The sequence below is a fragment of the Panthera tigris genome, chromosome B4, assembly GCF_018350195.1.
Source record: "Panthera tigris isolate Pti1 chromosome B4, P.tigris_Pti1_mat1.1, whole genome shotgun sequence".
Lineage (NCBI taxonomy): Eukaryota > Metazoa > Chordata > Mammalia > Carnivora > Felidae > Panthera > Panthera tigris.
In genome coordinates, this window is record NC_056666.1 from 137,829,649 (window position 1) to 137,848,944 (window position 19,296).

The window sequence follows — 19,296 nt, forward strand, 5'->3', positions numbered from 1 at the left end:
AGAGCCCTGCCTGCCAGGGGGCGAGGACTCTGCTCTTTTGAACCTGCCGTGCCTCCCACCTGTCCCTTGTCACACTGCTCACTCGCCCTGTGGCCAGTTTTTCATTTACATCTCTCTACAAGTAAGTGGTCACCAGGCATGGTAAGTAAGCCCGGTAAACGGAGAATGGTGAATCAGGAGTCAGTGGGTGAGTGGATGTGTCCCCGGCTTCCTCTGGGCTTCCTGGTAGCTTGTCCTCCGCCTTCCCCGAGCCCGGCTCCTACCGTGCAGGTCCTCCGCCCATGTTAATACGGCCCATCGGTACTTCAGCCAGTAGCATTTCGGGCAACAGAAACTCCTCCTCGCAGCGTTATTAAAAAGTCAAAGATCTAGTCAAGCCAAAAGACTGTTGTGAAATTAAAATTCTTCCCTTTACAAAAATGACATTACAGAAGCAAGGATCATTAAAGAGACAGACTTTCCCTTCGCTGTCTGCCTCGGTACCCACGCAGGTGCAGGTACGGTCAAGGGCGCTCCTCTGCGTGGAGCCGGTAGCAGGGCGCCCCCTATGGATGGAGGGGCAGCTGCCCCCCCCCCCCCCCCCCCGCCTGCAGTTTGTGTGTGGGGCTGGGGACCCCTGACTGCGGCCGCGTTGGGGTGGAGGTTGGTTCTTGTCGTTGGGGCCCGCCTGGGGCCGGAAGACTGATGGGTGGGTGTGGCCACATCATGCCATCTTGCCTGGCCTGTAGTGAGCGCATCGTCCTTGGTTTGTCCTTGACTTGTGACCATCGTCTGCTGCTGTCCCATCGTGCGCTGACTGTATGTCTGTGGGCTACAGGTTTTCATCCACATAACAGAATTGGGACTTCTGATGGTGGCTTATTCGTAACCTTGAGTTGAACATTCTTTATATTAGCATTAAACATTCGTAGTGCTGAGCCAATCTGATCATAACATCAGTTGTTTTTGCTGAGCCACGGAGTTCTGTGAATTTACAGTCTTGAGTTGCGGTACCGCTCTTACCATAGCAGGACTTTCCCCTCCGCCTTGGAACCCAAGTCTATGTAATTAAGTGCTAAAACCTCCATCACCAAAGTGTCAGGGTTTCAAATTTAAAACTCCCAAGTTGGGCCGTGCGAAAGATTAGACCGTAGAGTGATTCCAGCGAGCTTATGAAGTAGAGAGTATTTTTGATTACCAGTTAAGCTCCTAATTACGTGAAGAGGTTTATTGCAGGGTTTGTGCGATGCGGGTGATTAACGCAGTCATAACAGCCCCGGTGTGCTCCCCTCCCTAACCTGCGCTGCTCACCAGCAGGTGCCGGCTCTCACCCGCGGCTCATGCTTTGTGAGGCCGGCGGCCACACTTACCTCGGTGATCCATGCCGTGGGGTCCCTTGAAGTCACGGGGTCTGTGTAAATTTGAGGGATTTCTCCCTTTGTGATTACCAAGCCGCCCCGTTTGGTTCACCGCCAGGGAGAGCCTGGCCGCGTGCCGGGCCTTTTTACTTTCTCGTGCTCCCTGGTCATTACAGGATCCCAGCCTGTGCTACCGGGGCCGTTTCCGGGACCCACGCTGATGTTTCGGGGAGGTGGGCAGGCGTTGTCGTGGGAGCGGAGCCTCTGAGGAGGGAGTCCCCACGCGACCCAAAGCTCCAGTGAGCCTGTGGTGGTGACAGGCTCTTTTGCCCACCACAGGTTTTGTGACCAGGGGAGTGCTGTGGTAGCTGTGAGGTTGTGCCTCTCTAGAGTCGTAGAGGCACAGGTTGTCAGTGAGCGGCGACGGTCCCTCCCTCTCCTTGCAGAGTCGGAGGCCTCCGTCCGTGTCTCGCCCTGCCTCAGTGAGAACGAGAGGCTGACCGTGGTCGGCCTGACTCCGTTCCTGGCCAGGCTCGGCTGCTTCCTGGCATGCTGGTCTCCTGCAGGCCTTTTGTCAGGTGGGCATGCTCACCTCCGCAGGCTGTTTCAGATGCTGTGGGCCTTGGCATAGGAGGACACTCGGCAGACTCTAAGAAGTGCTCCGTGCCTCGGTGGTGTCGGGCGCCATTGCTGTTGGTGACCAGCCTCATCACCCACATCCTTAGTTTGAGCCCATCAACCTGCCTCTTACTTACCCGCTGACCCTACCAGTTCTCTGGGTGTGGAAGCATGGACGAGAAATTTCTGCTTTTTGTTTATCCAAGGTAGTTTTTGGATATTGCAAGGTAGTACTTATATCCCATCGTGGTGTTTTCCTTACCAGGCTGAATGTTCTCCATTCTTTTACGAGTTCCTTATACCTACCCAGCCACCCACCCACCTGTCCATCCACCCACCCAGCCACCCAGCCGCACATCCACCCATCCACCCACCCACCCACCCACCTGAAGCACCCATCCACCTACCCACTGAATCACCCTCCTACCCATCCACCCACCAATCCATCCTTCCACCCAGCCAGCCACCCACCCATCCATCCATGCACCCACCAAACCATCCATCCATCCATCCATCCATCCATCCATCCACCCACCTACCCACCCACTCACCCACCCACCCATCCATCCACCTACCCCCCCACCCACCCACTTATCCACTGACCCATTCACCCTTCTACCCACGTACCCACTAATCCATCCATCCACCCAGCCAGCCAGCCAGCCACCCATCCATGGACCCACCAATCCATCCATCCATCCATCCATCCATCCATCCACCCACCCACCCACCCACCCACCCATGCACCTCCCTACCCACCCACACACTTCCCTATCCACCCACCCATCCACTGGCCCATCCAGCCACCCACCCACCCAGTCTTATGGGATAGTCATGACTGGCTCTGGATGTGCTAATTGTGCAGTGCTGTTCACACTTTGTAGGATGGGAAGTACTGAATGCCAGCAGGTCCCCTCACCCTAATCATTCTGACCCCCAAATGCTCCACAAGCTTCTCGGAGCACTTAGAAGGACAGTACCACCACTCTTGGGAACTTCTTCTCTAGGGATGTTTATCTGTAGAAAAGATAGACCTTCGTGAAACCATCCTCGCTGCTTAAACAGTATTTTTCCCCCTATTGCAAAAGTCGTAAGTGCTATGTGAAAATTTGTCGCTCTATTTATTCTCTACCCTTCTGTAAAGAGTAAAGAGTGGTGGTAGTTATCCCCTCCCCACCTTTCCCGGGGGCACCACAGTCCTGTCTCTGGCATCCTTCTGAGCAGCGTTCTCTGCATGAGTGTATGTACGACATGCAAAGGCGGGAGTTTTTGATAGAAATGGCGTTGTTGATAAAGATGGGATTATGTTACAAATTGCGTTTTCAACAATAACATGGCAGGGTAGCCTTTTCAAAGAATTTATTTAAATTGTCTCTTAAAGCCTTTTTATGACTTGAGAAGGCGAGTGAGATATTCTAAAGTAGACGGCTGTTTTACATCTTGTGCCTTCACGTGTAGTTGTGGTCCACGTGAGGCTGCTGACCTGCCCCGGGCTGGCCGGTGCCTTGTCTGAGTCCCCAGGTGCCACTTGGGTGAGCTGGGGCCATGTTGGCCTCCCTGCCGCCCGAGGCTTGGGGACCAGAGCTTGCCCCTTTCTCAGCTCGCGGCCCGTGGGGTGCAGGGCTCGGCCCTGAAAGGTGGTGTGCGGACAGCGTGGGAGGAGGACTGGGTGGTGCTCCCGCGGTGTGGCACGTGCTGGTGGTGATGTTCGTGCTCACGGGACAAAGTAGGACACAGGGTCTGGTCCAGTTTCAAATGAAACAGGGTGGCCTAAATTCCGTTAATTTCCGTCATGTGTTGGGCATAAACATGGCTCGCGAGAGTCCGCGCCACCCCTCCCTGTCCTCCCGGGGCCTGTGGTACCACCTGGCTGGGAGAAGGCCGTGGAGGGCGTGGAGGGGCCAGTCCAGGGGTGCTCTGTGCGGCACCCACCTCCCGTGGCAGCCGGCAGCCTCCGGCAGCTTGCGGGCTGTGTGGCGTGGGTCAGGATTAGCCAAGCCCAAATCCACGTGGCCCAGAGGGCTCGGCACCCCAGAGCCCCTGCTCTGGCCAGGCCCCTGCGGTGTGGTCTGGGGCGCCCCTCCACGTGACAGCAAGTTCTGCTTGTTCTCTTTCTTCCTTGAATGTACCATTTCCTCCTTTGAATTGTTTCTTCTTTTGAACGGTGGGATTGCCCGGAATCCTTCTACTCCCGTGGTTTCCTCTTGTTGGCGATCTCAGCGGGCAGTGCGCCTGGCCTCTCCCCTGTCACTCGGCGTGGCACACGTTTGGGGGCGACGTCCTACGTGGCACAGGCTCCATGGCTGCCGGCCCCAGGGCTCCCCGGTGGCTCCCCGTTCAGGTTCCCTCCCCGCCTGGTGCCCCTCCTTGCCCCAGGGATGTGGAGACAGCATGCCCCGGGGGAGGCATGTACCTTTGGGTTAAAACCTGTCACAACCGTTGGCCATTTTGGGGTCTTGACTCAGAACCTGTGTCTGCCCCGCAGTGGTGAGGCTCCCGGGGCTCACGGTGGATGGTTTGGTAAGTTTAGTGTCCCACCGACAGGACCTGTCTAAACGTGCTGATTTTGCTCTTGGTGTGGTCCGGGCTGTGACCCCAGAAACCGCTGGTGCCCGGTCTCCTGCGGGGACCCCCAGGTGCCGGCAGTGCCAGCCTCGGGAGTTTCTGTAGTCGGCTCTGACTCTGTGACTGCGGCGTAGGGCTTCTGGAGTGTTCTGTGCCGCCCTCTGTGCCTTCCCCCATGTGGGCGGGTGACTTCCCTGGGCGGGTGGACATTTAACTCACTGTGATAATGAGGGTCATTTCCATTCTCTGAGCTTTTGGAAGACAGATCGGCACAGGGTTTCTCTGGGTTAAATGCCGTTACCTCATCACCTTGAGGAGTAACAAACAGCCCGTTGTGGGAAGTGACACGTAATGAGGCTGCCCAGCCGACCTGATGTTGGATAAAGCAGTAAGCCAGCTGAGCAGACAGAGAAGGGTCTCCGAGGCTCGTGCGCGTCAGCCTGCCGCCTGTGCCCTGTGCCGGGGGCCCCGCTGCCCTGGGAGCCAGGGGAGGGCTGGAGGCCAGGCAGGCTTTGTTTCCCTGCTGTGACAGCTGAGGGGACATCTCGGTGCTTTGAAGGCCCTCCAAAGAGAGACTGTTGAAGGCAGACATCTCAGGAGGAGTCCCCTGATGATCGTCATGGAGCCCGCTCCCGGGACTGGAAGGTAACGTCAATCTGCTCTAGTTTGGTGGGATGTTGGATTGATTCCGCCCAAGCCAGAGGAGGCCACTTACACTCGTGCCCGCGAGCTTGATCTTTCAGCAGGACGGCGTCATGTCGGGTAGACCTCGTGCGCTTGGCCAGTGAGCCCCGGGAGACCCAGTTTCCTCCTCTGTAAACAGGCGGAGTGGATGCCTCCAGACGTCCCGAGCCAACATTTCTGCGGTGGGGCTCCGTCGGAGGGTGTGCTCAGGCCAGACGTTGGCCTGCGGGGACAGCCGAGCGTGAGGCCAGGCGCCTTGCCGGGCTGTACCGGGGTGAGGCAGAGGGGTGCCCGGGTGTGGGAGGGAGAGTGTCAGCCCCGCGGGGCAGCTGGGGACAGTGCACGTGTCACGGGCACGTGCAGGCTGGGAGGAGGGAGCTCAGAGCCGGCCCGGCCAGCCTGGGGACTCTCCTCAGCACATCCTGTGTTGGGAGGGGCTCTGGACTTGGTGGAGGGGCATTGCCTCTTACTCATCTCTGCACTCCAGGCCCTGGCGTGTAGGGACAGTGCCACCGCACAGAGATCACTGCTGTGTGTTGTCGCATGACCCCGGTGTGGGGACAGCCTGGTGTCCCACAAGGGACAGGGGTAGGCAGTGTGGCTCATGCGTACATCGCAATGTTATCCTACCCAAAAGAGGACTGAACAGAAGGCTGGCACAGGCTGCGGCCTGGATCCGCCCTGGGAACTCGGTGCTGAGTGATGGACGCCAGCCACACGGCCCCTGTGCTATGCGGTCCCGTTACCTGAAATGTCCGAGCAGGAGGACCCACGGAGGCAAGGCACCGATTGCTGGTTGCCAGGCGCTGGGGGAGTGCCTGCACATAGGCTTGCTTGGGGGTGGTTGAGAATGTTCTGGAATTATGTGGTGGTGACGGTTATCTGACTCTGGGAGTACGCTAAAACCCACTGAATCGTGTGCTTTAAAAAGGTGGATTTTATGGTATGTGAACCGCGTTTCCATAAAATAAACCCCAAACCAACCAGAACACAGAAGGGCTTGTTGAATGAGAGAGGGAGTTGAACGGGTGAGGGGGACGGAATGACCGTCTGGTCACAGTCCCTACACACATGCTCCTGGGCGCCCCGGGGACTGAGAGCACGGTTGGCCAGGATGCGTCCTCATGAGCGTGAACCCTGTGGGGCCTGCCTGTGGAGACCCGCGTGGCCCGCGTGGAGGGCCTGGCCTGGCTTTGGCACCCGGACCCAACCACCCCCCCCCCCCCGGCCTGTTTTTGCCATCGTGAGTGTCGCTGCGAGCAGGGAACGAGTGGAGGGTGGTTCCAGTGGCTCTGGCGCGAGGCGAGGCCGTGTCAGGGAGCCTCCGAGGAGCCGCTGCTCGAGGCCTCGTGCAGCGCGAGCCCCAGCGCCCTCTGGGAGCGAGCGTGGCGTCGTGGTGCCGTGGGGGGTCGCGGACGCGGGCTCTGGGCCGCGCCCGCTGTTTGCGCCCCGTTTCCAAGGGTGCAGCGCCGGTGATAACAGACGGGTGACGGAGGTTAACGAGCCCGTCCGCGTGAACAGCGGAGAGGAGCGCCTGGCAGCCAACACCTGCTCAACAGGTGTTAGCAATTATTACTCTTATAATTATTGTCATTTCTGCCCACTTCGAACTTTCTAAATATATTCTCGGTGGAATTGCTTCTTTTCTTAAAGATTTGCCTTGCAAGGATGCCGTGCATGTTGGCAAAATAAAACAAAAGTAAATAAAAAAATAGAATACTCAATTTTTGAAACATTTAGGAGTTTCATGCTGGAGGATAGCAGTTTTTATAAGGATCTGAAATTAGTCCTTTCAAACTTCTGATAAACCATTTCAATCAGGCATCTGTTTTGCATTTTAAAAGTTTTTTTTTAATATTTAATTTTGAGAGAGAGAGAGAGAGACACCAAGTGCTCGAGCGTGTGAGTGGCGGAGGGCCAGAGGGGGCGGACAGAGGATCCGAAGTGGTCTCTGTGCTGACAACGAGCCCAACGCGGGCTCAAACTCACAAACCGTGAGCTCGTGACCTGAGCCGAAGTCGGACGCTTAACTGACTGAGGCTCCCAGACGCCCCACGTTTAAATTTTCTCTCTGGGTTTTTTACCCTCGAAGAGAGAGGTTGCTCAGAGCACCATCCCCTGTTCTGCACACACATCCTCCGCTGCTTCCTGGGTGTTCGCCTGCAGCACAGGGGCTTCCGCCCAGCGTGGCTTTGGAAACTCTAACCTTGGAGACCTGGGTTTAGAGAAATTATTGTCTAATGAGTACGTGACTGTGTGAGAAGCAGGATTTTAAACATCTTAAGAGAAAACTTTCAGATCTGTGGCAGGAGTAAGTAATCTATTTTAGGCCCTCTCTGATTAGGATGCAAAATGCCTGAGAAGCAATAATTTACAATATATTAATTATGTTAATTAATTGGAGAAGACTCAGAATATTAATTACCTGCAGCTAACTAGGTGTTAAAATTGAGAACCAGTAGGTGATGAGGGGGAACACTTAGAGGCGTGTAGCTGGAGCCGGACAAATGGGCCCCGGCCCGACCTTGGGTCTCAGACCGGCCCCGCCCCTGCCCCTGCCCCGCCCTGTGGCGTGTGTCCCATGGGTTAACTGTCTTTTCCATGCTTCCCGGCCCACAGAGGAGGAGGACGTGGATGCCGCCGACGTCTCCCGCGTGCCCACCGACGTGCTGCGTAACGTGGAGGCCGACACGTACTGGTGCATGAGCAGGCTGCTGGACGGTATTCAGGTGAGCCCCTGCCGGCCCGGACCCCAGGCAGACGCCGCTCCGGTCTGAAACCAGGGCCACCGGGAGCCCTGGGCCTGCCACCTGCCTCCGTGCCCGGCTTGGCCGCTGCTCCCCTCGGAAGCCTCCCCTTCTACACCCGGGCGCGTGTCTCCTCTGCGGGGTGACGGCTCGTGAGAGACCCCGTGCGTGCGCATCTGGAGACGGTGCCAGCAGCAGGGCGCGGCAGGGCTCCTAGAGGGTGGGGCTGTCCCCTCGCCTGCAGAGTCTGGTCCCCGCACACTCCCCTCTTTCCTGCTCTGCTGCCCGTGACGCCCAGTGGCACCAGCACCAAATGTAGGTGAGCCGTCCACACGCTCAATGAGCCGTTTCGCCGTCCACACGCGGAGAACTGGATTCAGGGCCGCCCGCCCTTCACAGGGCACACGGTTTAGGCCTCAGCCTCTCCCCTGTTGCCCTGGGCCTAGGAGCAGCTGACCCTGAGGGGTCTGATCGTCCCAGGAACCGCAGCTGGGCCTGGTCCCACAGGAGGCGCAAGCTGCCAGAAGCCTGCCCCCCGCGGTCGGGTCTCTGTGGACTTGGTGTCTGTCAGACCGATGGCTGGGATTTCCCCAGAAAGGCTGTGGGTCTCCCCGTGCTGGGGGTGGTTTTGGGAAAGTGGTTTGGGCGAAGAACCCCACGCAGAGCAGGAATGAGGACTGGGGCCTCTCGGCGTCGCAGGAAGTGGCCGAGGACACGGACCACGGCCCGTCTTAGGCGCGTTGTGTGCCTGCACACCTTTCCTAGATGCGTGATTTGTGCTGGGTGCCGCACGCCGCCCTGGGGAGGGACGGGAGTGTCAGGCTAAGGCCTCCCCGGAGCTCAGTGTGGGACACAGGGTAGACCCAAAGGGGTGTCGTGAGGATATTGAGACGCGTGCTCCTGAGGACCCGATTCGGGAGGGCAGTGAGACCTGGAGGGTGACGGGGGCGGTGGGGGAAAGGCCGGAGCAGGGTTTGGCTGCTGGAGGTTTTCCGAGGGACCCCACGGGCTAGGTTCATCCCAAAGACGGCTGCCCCAGGGACGGAGGCTGTGCGGGCGTCTGAGCGCTGTGCCGGGACCCCTTCTGTCACAGCTGAGTAGGGGCACTTCCGCCTGAAGAGAGAAACTCGTGGGGTGCGCTTGTCGGGCTGGGCTTTCCTGACCGTTGTCGCGGCGCCGTGCCCGACGCCCGTACCTGCGGAGGCCTCAGCTCGGCTGCTGGCTTAGAGGTGGTCCGAGTGAGGCTCCCACACGGGGGGGCCTCGAGAGTGGGGCCCGAGGCTTAATTTGAGTGAAGTAGCCAGAATGATTGTGCTGGAGAGGACAGCGTGGGTTCCCGTTACCTTTGATGACCGCGGAGTGACAGAGCGGGGGAGGGTCCTGCTGCAGTTGAGGACCGGGAGCCTTGTTTGCATCTTGCGGAGAAAAACCCGCCTGCCGTGTTCTGGCCCAAGCATCGATGTATCATTTCCCTACATTGTTTGATGTTTTCATATGTTTTGGTCTTTTTCCCAAAACTGAAGACATTTTTGTCCCCTTTCGAAAACAGATTGAATCATAATGTGAGACTTTATCGATTTCAAATGTCACTTTTCTGACCTTGAGGGATGGAATTTCTGCCATTTAAATGCAGGATCATCCTGTTTATGTTTGTAAATAAAGTCAGTTCACCCTGGAAGCGACACTGGCTTTTCATTTCTCACCAGAGGCTTGCTGTCTGATGAAGGGGCTTCTCGGCAAGGGTGGCCTGTGCACGTGCATTCACCACGCTTCGCAGGCCGACGGGAGCCACGCGACCCTCCCGTGGGCAGTGTCGAGGGGCCCGGTTACCAGCCCCAGGGGGCTTGGGGAGATGGGTCATTCCCTGAGTTGGGCCAGCTCGACTGGGGGACTGTTTCGTGTGTGCTGGTGCCCCTGCTCTCTCATTCGTACGAGTGCGAGGGTCTGAGTTGACAGGAGCGGGAGGAAGGACGGACCGAGACATGAGCACCCTGAGGGGCTGGGAGCTTCTGTCGCTACCCGACCTGCGGCATCACTGGCTTCCGCTGCCCCGCTCCCTCTCTTGCTCCTGGACCTGCCCTGTCCTCGCCACTCTCTGGAGACGCGGGGGCCGTCTTCCTCCAGCACCTTCTCGTCCCTTCACTGCTCGGTTGTCGGATTGAGAACACCGTGGGGCTTTGTTAAGTGCAGGCTCTCAGCTCGGTTCCCTGCATTTTAGGAAGTTGTGTGAAATCCACAGGCCAGAGAGGCTGCAGGGACGCAGAGTCGCTGGGCCAAGTCGGTGCAGCAGCTCCCTCACCAGTGATTGGGCTTCCCGTGATCGGTGGCAGTCACAGCGGGACAGGGGTGAGGCAGTGACGGCCCAGCGTGCCCTCGGTGGTCCTCGGCCTCACAGCAGAAACGATGTCACAGCCCTGAGAGAGCCCACGCAGAGAGATCCCTTGCCAGGGATCAAGGAGCACGTGTTGGGACCCACATTTGAGCCCTGAAGCCTGTGGTTTTCTACTCTGCTGTATGACCGTGTCCAGCTAGAATCAGGGGAAATGACTGCCGTCGTGCTGGATAAGTTCTAGAGGGCAAACGCCACATCTGCTCATTTTTCTGGAGACGTAGCTGTGGTTTGGCTCCCCTTGGGGCCTCGGTCTGAGACTCTGTGCTCTGCATTTGGCCACGGCGTGACACACGCCCGCCCTGTGCAGGTGCCGCACGCCGTCGCCTACCTGCTGTCCCCGTGGGATGTGTCTCCTGGTGGCCAGGGGTGCGGCCAGAGGACTGCCGATGGAGGACGGAATTCTAGGGGTTCCGGGGGTGGGGGGTGGGGGCTCTGGCCCCAGGAGGACGGCAGACCAGGACCAAGGAGACGCCGCTCGCTCCCAGCATGTGCCTGGAGGCGCTGGGTGATGTTGAGCCAAACTCGGCTGAAATGCGTAGACTCACTAGACTCCTTGGTGAGGGGAGTCCTCCAGAAACGAGGAGTAATGACCTCCGGTGGACGCTAGTGAACTTGAAGCGAGTTATCACACACGGTAACGCCTGAAAGTTTAGGTGTTATTGCCCTGGCCCGGTGTGCAAGTAAGACAGAACTTCTCCTGCGCGGGGAGTCTGGGTGCTGCCCAGAAACCGAGGTGACACGGTTCTCCTGTCGAAGCTCTCCAGCTTCGTGTCTCAGTCTTTTTTTAAAATTTTTTTTTACGTCTATTCATTTTTGAGAGAGAGAGAGAGACAGAGCATGAACGGGGGAGGGGCAGAGAGAGAGGGAGACACAGAATCTGAAGCCGGCTCCAGGCTCCGAGCCGTCAGCACAGCACAGAGCGGGGCTCGAACTCACTAACTGCAAGATCCTGACCTGAGCTGAAGTCGGACGCTCAACCGACTGAGCCACCCAGGCGCCCCTCGTGTCTCAGTCTTAAAGAGTCCTGAATTGCACAAAGAGCTTTTACCCCCGTGGGTTAATTCTCACAATCCTTAGTGTGTTAGAAACTCAAATGGCGATAATTTGAAAATATTTATTAGTTTATCCAAAAATAACAACGATGAACGCGTTACATGCTGTTATAAGTAACGTATCTCTATGATGAACTAACGTTTTCACAATATAGCTATTTGGAGGACAGGCACTGTGTTTCTTTGTGGTAAGACTCTCTGTAACGTGACTGAAGACCGTGGCATTCTCACGTGTGCTTCCGTGCTCAGTCTGTTGTGATGTGTTGTTTTTGATGGGACTGTGTGAAAACAGCCCAGCCGCACACAGGCAGGTCGTTGGAGGAGGGAGAATTTTCATAGTCCTTTCCGACGACCGTGGACGTTTTCTCTTTAACACTGTGACGCGGCTTGTCAGGTGGCAGCTTCCTAAGGTAACTGCCGTGTGACATCGGAAGCCACATCGGTGAACGTCTTGTACCAAGTTACGTTAAAATCCATCGGCCTGTCCTGCACTCTGAGCGGATGTTTTGCCCGCGTGCGGTTCTGTGACATCAGACGTTGGCCATTTGGAGAAGGTCGGATGTTTGGGGTGTGCAGATCTGGACGCCGACACGCTCCCCCACATGGCGTCAAAAACTCCCGCTTGTTGTATTTACTGACGTCTTATGAGAAGATCCTGTTGAACACAGAGCAGCCAATAAAAGTTCTTCAAAATTCTGATTTGGGCTTAAAAGCTCAACTATTATTATCGGCAACAGATACTGTAGATTGTTTTCGTTGAAGCAACAGTCTTTGTTCATTCTTGAGAAAATGTCTGCCAAAAACCCAAGTTTGAATAACCAGTTTGCCTGTTAGTCATTTTTTGCTAGTTAAAAAAAAAATGACGTTTCTTGAAAAATGTATCTAATTCAGCTCACAGCCCACATAATTGCACCAGGTGCTTTTTGGGGAAGAAGTCACCATTCTTTTGGTTTTCTGGTTCTTCCCGCTTTGCCCTGTGGAGTTTGGAGAAGATGTTTACTCAAGGGTTGAGATTTGGTGCGATTGATCATAAAATTAAGAACTTTTCCTACTTCATCAAGGACATCCTTAAATGAAATTGCCTTGTATTTATCTTTTTCACCGAGAGCTGTTAATTATTATTAACAGCAATAATAATTGCTGTTATTAGGAACGCAGCTTTGATCCCAGAGACCACTTGAAAGGGTCTCCGGGACCACGACACTTGGCTGGCCGCCCTGGAGAAACGCTGCCCGAGGGGCCGCCCCGCCCTGTGGTTTTCCCGCAGAAAAGCCCCCTGAAGACCAGCTCACGATAGAGAAAGCACGAGACCCAGAAGGCGTGTGCCGCACACACACAGCTGGCACCGTGATTCGGAGGAGGGATGTACCCCAGGGACCTGACGTCGACAACAGCCATGGGAACAGAACCGAAACACGTGGAGCTTTCAAACAATGCACGTGAGGAATAAGGCTCCGAAGAAACAGATTTTAAAAAAGAGCCCAGCAGAACTTCCAGCAACCGAACTTGCCGTGGTTAATGTTCAAAATTCCGTAGATACAGCAGAAGAGAGGATTCGTTAATAGAATGACAAGGTGCTGGGGTGGGGGGCAGTACTGAGAGAGGGCACGGATTTGGAGGAGAGGTTTGGGCACGAGAGAAGGAACAATAGTTCAGGAATGGGAAAACACGCTGCGGGAGCCTCCTCGGGTGGCTGGTGGTAGCCGGGAACTTTCCAGCTGGAGGAATTAAGGTACCGCACCTGGAGAAACGAGTGAAGCCGCTAAACACGGGAGGTCAGAGAAGACATTACAGGATCAGCCGGCGACGGACAGGTGATTCGCTTGGGCGGACGGTTCGATGGGAAACAGGCCGCATCCGGAACAGCAGAGGCCACAATGAGGCGGGGCGTGTTTGGTGTCCTGGAGGAGAGTAGCTCTGAGGCCAGCTTGGATTTACGAGCGGGATCCAGCTCCATGCCACTTATGAGACCCTCACCTGAAACCTAGGATTACACGACGGCAGCAAGGAAGGGGTTGGGAGAAACACCACAGGTCAGCACTAACCAGGATAATAGCCAGCCAGGCAGTGGCGTAGCTCTTATGCAGCTATTAGATGAAATAGATTTTAAGGTGGGAAGCATTATTTGGGATAAAGAGCATCACTGCCGAGGGATAAGCGGATACATGTACCGGGGAAGACGCGATCCTGAACGTCCGCTTTGACGACATTTTGCGCGTGCGTGTATGTAACTGTATCTTGTGAGTATGTGCGTGGAGGGCCGGCGGGGAAGAGGAGAGGCGGAAATGTGTAAGGAGCGCTAGAAGACGCTGCCCGTGTCAGACGCTGTCTGAGTTGTTTGCATTTAACTGTTCGTTACCTCAGTTTCCCTGCAGCGTGTCTCTGAATGTCTCTCACGGTGGGACTGGTAAGTTGCAGAGTTGGGCTTCAGACCCTCGCAGCCTGGCGCCAGGTTTCCTGCCCCTCAGTGACTGGCAGGTCAAGCGGACGAGAATTTGAAAGATCACGGCATATTTGCGCCACAGACTTAATGGGTTGAGCTACTGGCCACGTGTGGAAGATCATACCTCCACGCACAGCGAGCTCGCGTTCTTACAGCAGGCGTGGCACGTGAGAAAAATGGCCAGCTGGCTGTTACCACGGAGCACCGGGTGGGGAGATAGGCGCTCCTGCTGGGAGTGGACTCATCGGACTCCCTGGGGAACAGGAGAGCGGGCCCGAGTCCACGGCTGGGCAGCTGGGTCGGCTTTGGCAGCTCTGAGAAAGGCCCATCATTTGGTCGTCCCAGGTCATTTCCTGCTCACCCGTTTCTGACGGTTGGCGTCTTCCACTAGGTTTTGTTGAGAGCACGTTTTTTCGTTTGTTTGTTTTAAATGCTTATTTATTTTTGATAGTGTGAACAGGGGAGGGGCGGAGAGAGAGGGAGACACAGAGTGTGAAGCAGGCTCCGGGCTCCGAGCTGTCGGCACAGAGCCCGACGCGGGGCTCGAACCACAAACTGTGAGATCGTGACCTGAGCCGAAGTCGGACGCCCAACCGACTGAGCACCCCAGGCGCCCCGAGAGGATGTTGTTTTTATTGCGGGGCATTGGTGCTGGGAGAAGAGAAACACCCTCAGGGACGGTGTGTTGGGCCAGGTGGCGGTGGGACGGGCAGGGAGGGCTGGGCCAGGGGAGAGCGCCGGGCAGGCTCTGCAGGCCTCTTCCGCTGCAGGCCTCTTCCCTGTGAGCACCGTCAGTGGGGTGGGGGCGGTGGGGTTCCACGCTGCCTCCTTGGGGTCGCTGGGGAGTATCTGGGTGTTTCGGGGGTTGCTGTGACGGGGGGGTGCCACTGGCAGTTGGAGGGCAGGTATCAGGGTACTAACCGTCAGGCAGGGCACGAACAGTCCTGCCCGGGGAGGAACCTTCACAGTTACCCCATTAAGAGATGCGACGTGGAAAGAAGGCTGGGTTTACAGTCGGCACATCTGGGCAGATGTCTTCGGCTCGTGTGACCCGCTGGTTACTCTGATTGATGGTTTTGTCTCGAGAAGCGGATGCAGTTATGAGGAAATCCTCTGTCTGCTGGTGAAGCGGGTGGCTCGGATCCGCCCGGTGGAGCGTGCCGTGGGACGTTTCCACAGCGCGGGAGGGTGGCCCGGGCAGGCGGGGCGCAGACGGGGGTGCCACCGCGTGCCTCTTCTGTATCTTCTTGGCTTCAGTGGTGACTGTCCTCAGCGCTGGGACTGTCGCCGCGGGGTCCTTCCTCAGTCGTGCAGTGGCTGTGATTGTAAACGCCTTTTCGAGATCAGATGTTCTATTTAAGGAAACGCTCCATTTCATTCTCCTCCTCAGTTTCTCTTCTTCCACAGCCGGGCTTCTTTCTGCCCCTTTCTGCGTTGTTGCTCTTGGTGGGCCTTGTTCTCCGGGCGCGTGAGGCGGCCGGCCAGGGAGATCTGCTTTTCGAAAATAGTCTGGTGGGCCATTATTCCTTACAGTGGCTCCCCTGAGTGTGTTTCCAGCGGTCTTTGAGATCGGTGGCCAGGCGTGGGGGAGGCGTTTTTGGTGTGGCTCATAGGAGTCCGTCTGAGCCCCTCTGGGCCGATGGGCAACCTCTGTACGGGGGACTGCCTTCCGGCACGATGCGGTGTCCGTGCCCAGGGGCCGGTTCCGGACGTGGCTGTCTGCTGGCGGAAGCTGCTGGCGGGGCAACGCGGCCAGGGAGGCCTTCCCGCCTTTTGGGGGGATTCTCCTTGTGCTTTTACCCGTGTGTCTTTTTTTTTTTTTTTTAAGTTTTTAAAAAAAATGTTTTATTTATTTTTGAGAGAGAGAGCGTGTGTGCAAGCAGGGCAGGGGCAGAGAGAGATGGGAACAGAGGATCCAAAGCGGGCTCTGTGTGGACAGCAGTGAGTCTGATGCAGAGCTTGAACCTGCAAACTGTGAGATCATGACCTGAGCCGAAGTCAGATGCTTAATGGACTGAGCCACCCGGGCGCGCCCCCCCCCCCCCCCCCCCCCCCCCCCCCCGCCGTGTTCCCATCTCACTAACAGCACCAGTACCGGGCTGTCGGGAGCTATTGCTTGTTGAATTACGGCTTCCCTGTTTGCCTCCCCTGGAGTCACACTATTACTCTTGGATTCATTACTTAACAGGACAGCTTTTTTGAGTAGAAAGGAACTGTTGCCTTTTATAATTAGTCATTTACATTTCATATCCTTGGGGAAGAATCATTCAATTCTGAGAACTGGTTGGTGGCACGGGGGAGTGATGGGGATGCTGGGGAGAGGGACCGCATTATCCTGGAACTTGTCGGAGAGAAGGCGGGGGAAGCCTGTCAGGGAAAGTGACGGCCCCAGGGGCTGCGGCGCATTCTGTCCCTCAGATGCAGCCATTGTGCGCCAGCTGTTGGCGGGAACACCAGCGAGGAGAAAAGGGACAGACGTATCACGGGAAAACAGAGCGGGTACGGGGAGCCCTTGGAGAGCTTCATGCTCCAAGAAGGAGAGGGGCCCACGACCGGCTTGGAAGGTGGCCCAGGATCCTTAGAAATGAGCTTCGACAGCCAGAGCCCGGGGTGGCCAGAGGTCTGGGGACATTGTTCTTTCCCAGCTAAGCTCAATGGAAACCCCAGAAGCGAGGGGCTGGTCTGGTGCCTGGAAAGGTGGCCGAGGGGAAGGCGGTCCACTTGGCCCTGATTTGGTTCCATCTTCTCCCGGAAGGAGCGGCAGGGCCGTCATGCGGAAGGACGGAGAGGCGGGCCTCGTGCCCAGCCCCGTGGAGGGAGGAATGAAGAAGGCGGCCCTGGTCCACGTAGACGTGTTCCTGTCTCCAACACTAGATGAATCATGCTCCGTGTGGGGGAGAATCTTGAGAGATGGGATTTTAGAGCCCTCGCCGATAAAATTGAGAATTCTTGGCAACATTCTGGAAAGGGTTATTAAACAGAGAAGACTGTGTTGGTTACTGGGCTGCAGCAGAAGATTCATTAAGAATGAGTCATTGAGCAGCAAACAATTTAGAAATGAAAATTAAAAAAAAAATTCAATTCACAATAGCATTGAAAAATGTAAAATCTGTGTTGTTGCCTGAATGAATAGTTCATCCCTTTTAATTACCAAGTAGTGGTTCCCCGTTCGAAGAGATCCCGGCCTGTGTGTCGGTCCGCCTCTCGGTGCAGGCCGAGGCTGCTTCCGGCCTTTGGCTGATGCGAGTACACCTTCTGTGAACATTCGTGGGCACGTCTTCCTGCTTGGCGTGCGCTCCGTTTCTCTTGGGTCAGCGCCCAGGGGTAGGCTTGGCGGGTCATGCCGTGGGGGTGTACTTAGGACCCCCGGAGGGGGCCCTGCTGTCCCGCACACCCAGCAGCGGTACATGCGAGGTCGGGCCGCGCCTCTTCTCAGCAGCACCGTCCTTCTCTGGCTTCTCTGCGTGTGCTGGATGGCGGTCTTCTGTGAAGTTACGTGCGTGTACGGGGCGCCTGGCTGGCTCCGTCAGGGGAGCGTGGGACTCTTGATCATGGGGTCGTGGGTTCAAGCCTCACGTTGGGTGTAGAGATTGCTTAAAAATAAAATCTTAAGGGGCGCCTGGGTGGCGCAGTCGGTTAAGCGTCCGACTTCAGCCAGGTCACGATCTCGCAGTCCGTGAGTTCGAGCCCCGCGTCAGGCTCTGGGCTGATGGCTCGGAGCCTGGAGCCTGTTTCCGATTCTGTGTCTCCCTCTCTCTCTGACCCTCCCCTGTTCATGCTCTGTCTCTCTCTGTCCCAAAAAATAAATAAAAAACGTTGAAAAAAAAAATTAAAAAAAAAAAATAAAATCTTAAAAAAAATTCTTTTTAAAAAAGATATGTATGTGTGTGTATAGAGAGTGGGGGGGGGGAAGTGGGAACATATTTTCCCCAGGTTGGTGGTAGATCGCTCCTTTTTTTTGAAAACGGTTTTTCATGATCGGAAAAATGTAATTTTGGCGAAGTCGAATTTATCATTTTTTTCTTCTTTGGTAATTGTTTTCTTTGTGTCCTAACTAAAAATCCTTCCCTACTCCCAGGATGCCAGGGTATTCTCCTAGGTTTTTCTTCCAGAAGCTTTATAATTTTTGGTTTGACTTCAAGGTTTATCATCTAACTTGACTTAATTTTTCTGTATGGTGTGAGGAAGGCATCAGAGTTTATTTTTAAAATGTAGGGTATCCTAGTTTCCTAGTTAACGTAGCACATTTGTTGAAAATAGTTTTCTTGTCCCCAAAATAGATTGCTTTGGTACTTTTTCTGCAAATCACATGATTGTGTAAGTGTGTGTGTATTTTTGGACACTCTTCCTGTTCCGTTCTGTTAATGGATCTTTATGCCAGTACATGCTGTCTTAATTACCGTAGCTTTTCTCAAAGTCCAGTAGAGAAAGTTCTCCAACTTTGTTCTTTTTAAAATAAATTGTCGCGCATATTTTTGCTCCTTTACATTTTTATATAAGGTTTACCAGCAGCCACTTCCTACCAAGAAAGCCTTAAAAAAGCAATAGGAGCTGGGGTTTGAATGGGATTATGTTGAATCTATATGTCAATTTTCCCAGAATTAATAGTATTAACTATATCGAGTCTCTTAACGTAGATAGACATGTTAAAATTTATCCTCACAAACATTTTGTGGTTTTCAGTGTATCTTGTTAAATTTGCTTCTAAATAGGTTGGGTTTTTTTTTTTTTTTTTTGATGCTACTTTCAGTGGTATAGCTTTGTTTGTCAATTTTGTTTTTCAGTTTTTGCTGCTATTATAAACAAATACAATTGGTTTTGTAACCTGACATCCTTTTCTAGCTAGTATTGTTGCGTAACAAGTTGCTCCAAATTTCTTGACTTAAAGGAACTAATTTATTTTGCCCACAAGATGCTTTTGGTCAGGATTTCAGTTAGGGCATGGCATGTAGTGCTTACCCATGTGCCACAGTGTCTGGAGTCTCGGGTGGGAAGACTTGAAAGTCGGCACAAGTTGATGCCTAGGGGCTGGAATCACCCAAAGTCTCACCCATTTATGTGTGAGTATCTGGTACCTGGGCTTGGCAGGGGGGAGAGGGGGAGGCTTGATACAGGAGTGGCATGATCACATAATAAAAGAGCATGTGGGATAGGAGACACTGTCGTGGTCACTTTTGGAAAATGTAATGTGCCACACCTTTCTGGTGATCTTGCTAAATTCACTTAGTCATTCTAGGAGCTTTTTTGGTAGATGCCTTAGGAGTTTCTCTGTTCACAACCATGTCATCTGCAAATAAAGAGAGTTTTACTTCTTTCTATATAATATACATGGCTTTTTTTTTTCCCTTTCTTGCCTTATTGCATTGTCAAGGTCCTCAAGTGATGAGAGCAAACTTTTTTACGTCCTCCCAGATACTGGTGGGGAGGGTGAAACATTCAGGCTCTCAGCATTAAGTCT

The 19,296-nt window shown here is 54.9% G+C and overlaps 1 protein-coding gene across 3 annotated transcripts in view; it reads left to right on the top strand.

Annotated features, from left to right (window-relative positions):
* Positions 1-19,296, top strand: part of TBC1D22A (TBC1 domain family member 22A) — a 320,332-nt gene that overhangs the window by 173,101 nt on the left and 127,935 nt on the right. For all 3 annotated transcript variants that reach the window (XM_042993557.1, XM_042993558.1, XM_042993559.1), the window contains one exon: positions 7,824-7,933. In XM_042993557.1, coding sequence (XP_042849491.1) covers positions 7,824-7,933 — 110 coding nt within the window. The remainder of the gene's footprint in view (positions 1-7,823; positions 7,934-19,296) is intronic.